The sequence below is a fragment of the Oryctolagus cuniculus genome, chromosome 1 (assembly GCF_964237555.1).
Source record: "Oryctolagus cuniculus chromosome 1, mOryCun1.1, whole genome shotgun sequence".
NCBI lineage: Eukaryota > Metazoa > Chordata > Mammalia > Lagomorpha > Leporidae > Oryctolagus > Oryctolagus cuniculus.
The window spans coordinates 137025473-137035398 of NC_091432.1; the positions used below are offsets into that span (position 1 = coordinate 137025473).

Consider the following 9926-nt stretch of genomic DNA (forward strand, 5'->3'; position numbering starts at 1 on the left):
TAACCTTTCCATATCTCTGACATCAGATGCTGTGAGACCCTTTGTCAGGACTGGGCTGCTTACATATGGTCTGTGTCCCCCTCTCAAATTCATGGAGTTAGAGGCAGAGGAGGGGATCCAGATTCACAAGTGGGGTGGATGAAGGGAAAATCATCCCAGCTTCCCCCAGCCCCACCATCATTGGTTTCTCAAGGGCTCTAAACCCCTGCTGTTCCTTAGCAGCCAGCTATAGTCTCCCTTGCCCCAACACAGCCCATTGGCAGAGGCAAAACCAACCCCAGGAGGCCATCTCATCTGAGCCTTTTCTTTAAGAGCAGTATTTGCTATTTTGGGCAGAATGTCCAACTGACATCCCAGGGTCCTGTTTGTTTGAGTTATGACCTGGAGATTTATCAGGCCACATTCATAGTGCCTCTCACTCCTTACCTATCCAGGTCCCCAAAACAGCCTGCCCAGGATGTGGGGTCCAGGGGAGAGAACACGGAACATCGGTGACTGTCTTAGATGTTCCAGCTCTGCCCCCTCTCCTCTCCTGGGTGCTGTTGTCAGGTTCTTCTGGCTCAACCTGACCACCTCATGTCCCCAACAACTGTCCACCCCAGTGTGGCTGGCAAAGAACTGGAGCCCCTGTACTCACACCATATTCCACACCCATAGTGTGATCCCTCAGGAAGGCCAAATTAAAGGCCCTGCCTGCCTGTCCTATGTCACCCAGACACCAGGGGACACAGGACGAGGCACCGAAGGAGATGCCACCAGAGGCTGTGAAGGAGTACATGGAAATCATGGACACACTGTGGGAGCCAACACCCCTGGCCTTGGGGCAGCTCGGTGGACACCCAGAAGAGGACAGATTCAAGGGTCTCCAAGAGAACGAGGGGACATACCCAGACCCAGAGGTCATGTTCTACATTGACAATCTATGTTCCCAGGAGGATTTTGTCACCAAGGTGGGCCAGGCTGCAGCACTGGGAAGAAAGAACTGAAAAATGATCCTGCCAGGCCCTTGAAACAAACTCAAGTTCTTCACCACTGCCTTTGTGTGAGGAGTGAGTGAGTGAGGGAGTGAGGGAGTGAAGCTGACTGCCCACTGAGTGAACAGTGCCCCAGAGTGAACAGTGATGGGGTCATCAGTGCTTTCTGCTTCACCTCAAGTTCCCATCATCTCAGGTGCTTCATGTAAGGACAATCCTTCCTTCTGTTCCAGGCGGAGGCCATCATTCACCCCAGATTCCTGGAAGAACTGCTTTCCCCAGATCCACAGCTGGACCTCACGGCCCTGTCCAAGGAGCTGGAGAAGGAGGAAGGGCTGACTGCTGGCCAGGTAAAGACAGAAGGTGGTCAGCAGGTAGAGCAGGGACAGCATGTAGACGGGGTGGGAGGGGCACCAGGAAACCAGGGGTGGGGGCAGCACATAGACAGGGCAGGGAGGGGCACCAGGAAACCAGGGGTAGGGGCAGCATGCAGACAGGGTAGGGAGGTACACCTAGGTAGACTGGTAGTGGAAGGAGGAACCCCAGCATGGCAGACCCACATCATTTTGTCTCCCCCTGTCGCTCCCCCTCTTCGCGGAGGAACGACACAGGACCCTGCGCTGTTCTTTTGTCTGCTCGGCCCTCCCCGGGTTTGCTGCTGGTTCTTCCCGGGTTGGCTACCGTCCCTTCCACCTCCGTGGAAGGGCGGTTCCCCCTGCCACTTTCCCCACTTCCGCGGGGGAGCGGCACAGCGCCGGACGGCTCTCTCGGGGGCTGCTCAGGTGTTATTCGGATAGATGTTCCTTGTGCATGTTGTCTCTCTCCTCCTTTATAGTCCTCTTCCACCAATCCCAACTCTGCTACCCACACGCTGAGTACGCTGCTCTCCTGCAATCAGGAGCAGGTCCTGCTGTTTATTGGTTGAACTGGAGGCAGCTGTGTAGAAGCTGTTTCCTCCTCTCCCAGCGCCATATTGTGGGAGAGCAGATGCATAGAATAAGTCTTAATTCCAGTAACTTAGTCTAGTCCGAGTTGCTCCCCACACCCCCTACACTGATGGGGAAGAATGGCTTCTTGAGGAGCTGCTTCAGGTAGGGGTACAGGTGCATACATGTGTTAAGGAGACAGAAGAGTCAGGGACAGCTGAGGGTGCAAAGCTGGAATGAGGCCCAGCAGGGTGACAATGCAGCCACCATCACCCTCTGTGAAACAAGCCCAGTGATTCTGGCCTTCCTGCCTCCTCCTGAATGCCTTACTTTGCACGCCTAACCTCCTTCATACCTGATGCAGCCACTGTTAGCCCGTTTCCTCCTGCAGGTGATGGAGAAGCACTTCTTCCCCTTGAATGGGAATGGGGTTATGGAGGCAAGCCCCAGTTATAGTACACTCCTGTTGAACCCCAGCAATTCTGAATCTGGGCCCCAACAAAATGCAAAGAGTGACAACCAGGGCCCACGCCTTGGGGACAGAGCTGAGTGCTTCTCCCAGTCGATGTCTTCCCAAGTCCTGCAGAGACATGTTGTCCCAGACACCCCCCTGTGCAGGCCTGAGGTTAATGCCGTCTTTAGTGGACATCGGGAGTGTCCCTCACTGGGGGCCACCAAAGATGCCAGGAGTTTCAAAGGAGGACCCTCTGTTGGGGGCCCACACACATCATTGGACATCTCCAGTGAGAACAAGGAGGAACTTCCCAGTCTCTCCTTCCTCCTGGCCTCCCAGCACCACCTGCTGCCCTTGGACTTTGCACAGAGCGAGGCCTCTGCTGAAGACCTGCACTGCCCTGGAGCTGGGAATCCTTGCAGAGCACCAAAACCCCTGTCTACCCACGGAACGGACCTTAGTAGTCCTCCCCAATGTGCTGCGATGTCCATGAAGCGAGCTCTCCAGGGAAGCACAGCCCCTGCAAAGCAGCAGCTCTTCCTGAGACCTGGCCTTGGGGCTTCTGCAGGGCAGGCCCAGACTCTGGGCTCTGTTGAACACTCCCAGGCTCAGAAGAGGAAATGTGACCACTTTGACACCAGGAGGAAGAAGAAGCATCAATGAGGACAGTAGGTGGCACAAGGGCTCTGGGGAGAGGTCCCTCTAGGTGCAGCCTAAAGAACACAGACTCTAACTATATCCTGCACCTCAAAGCATCAAACACTTATATTTACCCAGTGCCGAACCTGCTGGTCCTCGGCATGGGAGGAAGAGGGTGGGAGCCCCAGGTGGAGGGACCCAGTGGTTGGGGTGGGGAATCATCACTTTGGGACACCATTTATTTGAATAAAGTGAAGTACACTGGAAATGCTCTCTGATCTGCAGCCCTCTGTCCTGGCTCAGTGGGGTGAGGATGGGGAGGAAGGATGTAGCAATTTTCAAATATATACGGAAATGTAAAAGATATTGAATAGCTAAAACAATTTGAGGGAATTCAAAGAAGGGTGGGCAATATTAAGACTTTGGTATCAATGGAAAAGCACACACAGGTCCAATAAACAGAATCAAGAATGCAGAGACACAAGTACAGCAAACTGACTTTTTATAAAGCAGTATAATTGAAAAGGGATAGGGTTTTTTAGCACAAAAAAATAACAGATATTAGTAGCATATTTCAATGTAAAACTGTGAAATTTTAGAACATAACATTGGAGGAAGTCTATTGGTTTTAGCACTTGGGAAGGAATTCTCAGATAGGGTATCCAAAGTACTATGTCTAAAAGACATAATTAATAATTGGATTTGATTAAAACTTAAAAATTGTCCTTTGAGAAAGACTCTGTTGAAAGGAAAAAAAAGGCTGGCGCCGAGGCTCAATAGGCTAATCCTCAACCTTGCGGTGCCGGCACACCGGGTTCTAGTCCCGGTCGGGGCGTTGGATTCTGTCCCAGTTGCCCCTCCTCCAGGCCAGCTCTCTGCTGTGGCCAGGGAGTGCAGTGGAGGATGGCCCAAGTGCTTGGGCCCTGCACCCCATGGGAGATCAGGATAAGCACCTGGCTCCTGGCTTCGGATCAGCGCGGTGCACCAGCCGCAGCGCGGCGGCCACGGCAGCCATTGGAGGGTGAATCAACGGCAATGGAAGACCTTTCTCTCTGTCTCTCTCTCTCACTGTCCATTCTGCCTGTCAAAAATAAAAATAAAAATAAAAATAGAACATGTTGTATAAAAAAATAAAAGAAAGGAAAAAACGAGGAACAGGCTTGGAGAAACTATTTGCAAACCACATTCTGGACAAATCTTTCATCTGTAATATATATAGACCTTTGAAAACTCAACAGCAAAAACAGAAACAATCCAATCAGAAAACAGGCAAATTAACATTGAGACACATTTTACAACAGAGGACAAGGGTTTGGTAAACAGGCCATGGAACAACATTCAACATCACTAACCATCAAATGCAAATTAAGAATACAATGGATATTAGCACATGCAATTAGAATAGCTCAAAACCAAATTAGCTACACTAAAAATACTGATAAAGAATCCAGGAATCTGGATTTATCACATATTGCTAGTAATATGATAGAACCACTCTTAAAAAAGTTTTTTTCTGGCAGGGCAAAGTTACCATTTATCAATAGTCACATTGAACGTTAATGGCCTGAACTGTCCAGTTAAAAGACACCGATTGGCTGATTGGCTTAAGGAACGAAACCCATCTATTTGCTGCTTACAAGAAACACATCTTTCCAAAAAGATGCATACAGACTGAAAGTGAAAGGCTGGAAAAAGATATACCATGCCAACAGAAATGAAAAAAGAGCAGGCGTAGCCATCTTAATATCGGACAACATAATCTTTACCACAAAATCTGTTAAGAGAGACAAAGAGGGACACTATATAATGATTAAGGGATCAATTCAACAGGAAGATATAACAATTATCAATGTATATGCACCTAATTACAGGGCACCGGTTTATTTAAAAGATTTGTTAAGGGACTTAAAGGGAGACTTAGACCCCAATACAATAGTACTGGGGGACTTCAATACTCCACTCTCAGAAAGACAGATCAACAGGACAGAAGATCAACAAGGAGATAGTAGATTTAAATGACACTATAGCCCAAATGAATCTAACAGATATCAACAGAACTTTTCATCCTACATATAAAGCATTTACATTCTTCTCAGCAGTACATGGAACCTTCTCTAGGATTGACCACATACTAGGCCATAAAGCAAGTCTCAGCAAATTCAAAAGAATTGGAATCATACCATGCAGCTTCTCAGACCATAAAGGAATGAAGTTGGAAATTAGCAACTCAGGAATCCCTAGAGCATATGCAAACACATGGAGACTGAACAACATGCTCCTGAATGAACAATGGATCATAGAAGATATTAAAAGAGAAATCAAAAATTTTCTGGAAGTAAATAAGGGTAACAGCACAACATACCAAAACTTATGGGACGCAGCAAAAGCAGTGTTAGGAAGAAAGTTTATATCAATAGGTACCTACATCAAGAAATTGGAAAGGCACCAAATAGATGAGCTTTCACTGCATCTCAAGGATCTAGAAAATCTGCAGCAAACCAGACCCAAATCTAGTAGGAGAAGAGAAATAATTAAAATCATAAGAAATCAACAGGATTGAATCCAAAAAAAATTACAAAAAATCAGCCAAACAAGGAGCTGGTTTTTTGAAAAAATAAACAAAATTGACACCCCATTGGCCCAACTAACTAAACAAAGAAAAGACCCAAATCAATAAAATCAGAGATGAAAAAGGCAACGTAACAACAGACACCACAGAAATAAAAAGAATCATCAGAAATTACTACAAGGGCTTGTATGCCAGCAACCAGGGAAACCTATCAGAAGGGGATAGATTCCTGGACACATGCAACCTACCTAAATTGAACCAGGAAGACATAGAAAACCTAAACAGACCCATAACTGAGACAGAAATTGATACAGTAATAAAGGCCCTCCCAACAAAGAAAAGCCCAGGACCAGATGGATTCACTGCTTAATTCTACCAGACATTTAAAGAAGAACTAACTCCAATTCTTCTCAAACTATTCAGAACAATCGAAAAAGAGGGAATCCTCCCAAATTCTTTCTATGAAGCCAGCATCACCTTAATTCCTAAGCCGGAAAAAGATGCAGCATTGAAAGAGAATTACAGACCAATATCCCCTGATGAACATAGATGCAAAAATCCTCAATAAAATTCTGGCCAATAGAATGCAACAACATATCAGAAAGATCATCTATCCAGAACAAGTGGTATTTATCCCTGGCATGCAGGGATGGTTCAATGTACGCAAAACAATCAACATGATACACCACATTAACAGACTGCAGAAGAAAAACCAGATGATTATCTCAATAGATGCCGAGAAAGCATTTGATAAAATACAACACCCGTTCATGATGAAAACTCTAAGCAAACTGGGTATGGAAGGAACATTCCTCAATACAATCAAAACAATTTATGAAAAACCCACGGCCAACATCCTATTGAATGGGGAAAAGTTGGAAGCATTTCCACTGAGATCTGGTACCAGACAGGGATGCCCACTCTCACCACTGCTATTCAATATAGTTCTGGAGGTTCTAGCCAGAGCTATTAGGCAAGAAAAAGAAATTAAAGGCATACAAATTGGGAAGGAAGAACTCAAACTATCCCTCTTTGCAGATGACATGATTCTTTATTTAGGGGATCCAAAGAACTCTACTAAGAGACTATTGGAACTCATAGAAGAGTTTGGCAAAGTAGCAGGATATAAAATCAATGCACAAAAATCAACATCCTTTGTATACACAGGCAATGCCACGGCTGAGGAAGAACTTCTAAGATCAATCCCAAAAACAATCAAATACCTTGAAATAAACTTAACCAAGGACATTAAGGATCTCTATGATGAAAATAACAAAACCTTAAAGAAATAAATAGAAGAGGATACCAAAAAATGGAAAAATCTTCCATGCTCATTGATTGGAAGAATCAATATCATCAAAATGTCCATTCTCCCAAAAGCAATTTACAGATTCAATGCGATACCAATCAAAATACCGAAGACATTCTTCTCAGACCTGGAAAAAATGATGCTGAAATTCATATGGACACACAGGAGACCTCGAATAGCAAAGCAATCCTGTACAACAAAAACATAGCCGGAGGCATCACAATACCAGATTTCAGGACATACTACAGGGCAGTTGTAATCAAAACAGCATGGTACTGGTACAGAAACAGATGGATAGACCAATGGAACAGAATTGAAACACCAGAAATCAACCCAAACATCTACAGCCAACTCATATTTGATCAAGGATCCAAAACCAATCCCTGGAGTAAGGACAGTCTATTCTATAAATGGTGCTGGGAAAACTGGATTTCCACATGCAGAAGCATGAAGCAAGACCCCTACCTTACACCTTACACAAAAATCCACTCAACATGGATTAAAGACCTAAATCTACGACCTGACACCATCAAGTTATTAGAGAACATTGGAGAAACCCTTCAAGATATTGGCACAGGCAAAGAGTTTCTGGAAAAGACCCGGGAGGCACAGGCAGTCAAAGCCAAAATCAACTATTGGGATTGCATCAAATTGAGAAGTTTTTGCACTTCAAAAGAAACAGTCAGGAGAGTGAAGAGACAACCGACAGAATGGGAAAAAATATTTGCAAACTATGCAACAGATAAAGGGTTGATAACCAGAATCGACAAAGAAATCAAGAAACTCCACAACATCAAAACAAACAACCCACTTAAGAGATGGGCCAAGGACCTCAATAGACATTTTTCAAAAGAGGAAATCCAAATGGCCAACAGGCACATGAAAAAATGTTCAAGATCACTAGCAAGCAGGGAAATGCAAATCAAAACCACAATGAGGTTTCACCTCACCCCGGTTAGAATGGCTCACTTTCAGAAATCTACCAACAATAGGTGCTGGCAAGGATGTGGGGAAAAAGGGACACTAACCCACTGTTGGTGGGAATGCAAACTAGTTAAGCCATTATGGAAGTCAGTCTGGAGATTCCTCAGAAATCTGAATATAATCCTACCATTCAACCCAGCGATACCACTCCTTGGAATTTACCCAAAGGAAATGAAATTGGAAAACAAACAAGCTGTCTGCACATTAATGTTTATTGCAGCTCAATTCACAATAGCTAAGACCTGGAACCAATCCAAATGCCCATTAACAGTAGACTGGATAAAGAAATTATGGGACATGTACTCTATAGAATACTATACAGCAGTCAAAAACAACGAAATCTGGTCATTTGCAACAAGATGGAGGAATTTGGAAAACATCATGCTGAGTGAATTAAGCCAGTCCCAAAGGGACAAATATCATATGTTCTCCCTGATTGGTGACAACTAACTGAGCACCAAAGGGGAAACCTGTTGAAGTGAAATGGACACTATGAGAAACAGTGACTTGATCAGCTCTTGTCCTGATGGTTGATGTACAATGTAATACTTTATCCATTTTAGTATTTTCTCTTTGTTTTGTTCTAGTACTATTGGTTGAACTCTGTAATTAACACACAATTATTCTTAGGTGTTTAAATTTTAACTGAAAAATGATCCCTGTTAAATGTAACAGTGGGAATAAGAGAGGGAGGAGATGTACAATTTGGGACATGCTCAATCAGACGTGCCCCAAATGGTGGAGTTACAATCATGCCAGGGGATCCCAATACAATCCCATCAAGGTGGCATGTACCAATGCCATCTCACTAGTCCAAGTGATCAATTTCAGTTCACAATTGATCACACTGATAGGTCTAAGAGTCAAAGGGATCACACAAACAAATCTAGTGTCTGCTAATATTAGCTGATAGAATCAAAAAGGGAGAGAACAATCCATCATGGGAAGTGGGATACACAGTAAACTCATAGGATGGCAGATGTCCTAAATAGCACTCTGGCCTCATAATCAGCCCTTAAGGCATTCGGATATGGCTGAAGAGCCCATGAGAGTATTTTAGGCATGGAAAGCCAAGACACCCTGGAAAAATAAAAAAAGGAAGACCTAAATGGAAGATCTCTGCGAGTGTGATCCCAGTGGAAAGAATGGGGCCATCAAAGAAGGAGGTACCTTTCTCTGAAGGGAGGAGAGAACTTCCACTTTGATTATGACCCTGTCGGAATAAGATTGAAGTCAGCGAACTCAAAAGGCTTCCATAGCCTTGGCAACTCATGACTAGAGCCTAGGGAGATTACTGACACCATAAACAAGAGTGTCCAATTGTTAAGTCAACAACAGGAGTCACTGTGTACTTACTTCTCATGTGGGATCTGTCCTTAGTGTGTTGTCCAGTGTGAAGTAATGCTATAACTAGTACTGAAACATTATTTTACACTTTGTGTTTCTGTGTGGGTGCAAACTGATGAAATCTTTACTTAATATATACTGAATTGATCTTCGGTATATAAAGATAATTGAAAATGAATCTTGATGTGAATGGAATGGGAGAGGGAGCGGGAGATGGGAGGGGTGTGAGTGGGAGGGAAATTATTGGGGGGAAGCCATTGTAATCCATTAACTGTACTTTGAAAATTTATATTTACTAAATAAAAAAATTTAAAAAAAATAAAAAAGCATGTAAATGAATGAAAATCAATTACATTAACTTGAAATCTTCATTTAAAATTATACCATGTTATTATATATGTTAAATGAATTTTGGGATAAATCTAATAAATGATTCATGTTTCATTAAAAAAAGTTTTTTTCTTTAAAAAAACAAATTTCTGTATTTTATTAACAATAATTGTGTTTAGTCTTGGGCTACACTGCGATATTTCAATACCGGTATGTAGTGTGTACTGATCAAAACAGAGTCACGATATTTCCCCTTCTTTGACTTCTCTTTATGATTGGAGGCTTGGACCTTCTTTCTTCTATTTGTTTAAATATATACTGGATTGTTGAGACTCTAGTCTCACTTCTATGCTGTGTAATACAAGGAATTTATTCCTTCCTTCAGACTCTGATT

At 43.7% G+C, this 9926-nt stretch overlaps 1 protein-coding gene across 2 annotated transcripts; it reads left to right on the plus strand.

The window, feature by feature from the left end:
- Positions 1 to 496: 496 nt before the first annotated feature.
- LOC138843193 (NUT family member 2B-like) lies at positions 497 to 3335 on the plus strand. Of its 2 annotated transcripts, none has more exons than XM_070049270.1 (3): positions 497 to 950; positions 1208 to 1324; positions 2292 to 3335. In XM_070049270.1, the coding sequence occupies exons 1-3, from the start codon at positions 705 to 707 to the stop codon at positions 3015 to 3017; spliced, it is 1089 nt and encodes a 362-aa protein (XP_069905371.1). In that variant the 5' UTR covers positions 497 to 704; the 3' UTR covers positions 3018 to 3335. The 2 variants fall into 2 exon arrangements, with proteins under 2 accessions (XP_069905371.1, XP_069905376.1); XM_070049275.1 differs by having other exon boundaries at positions 2694 to 3334.
- Positions 3336 to 9926: the final 6591 nt, after the last annotated feature.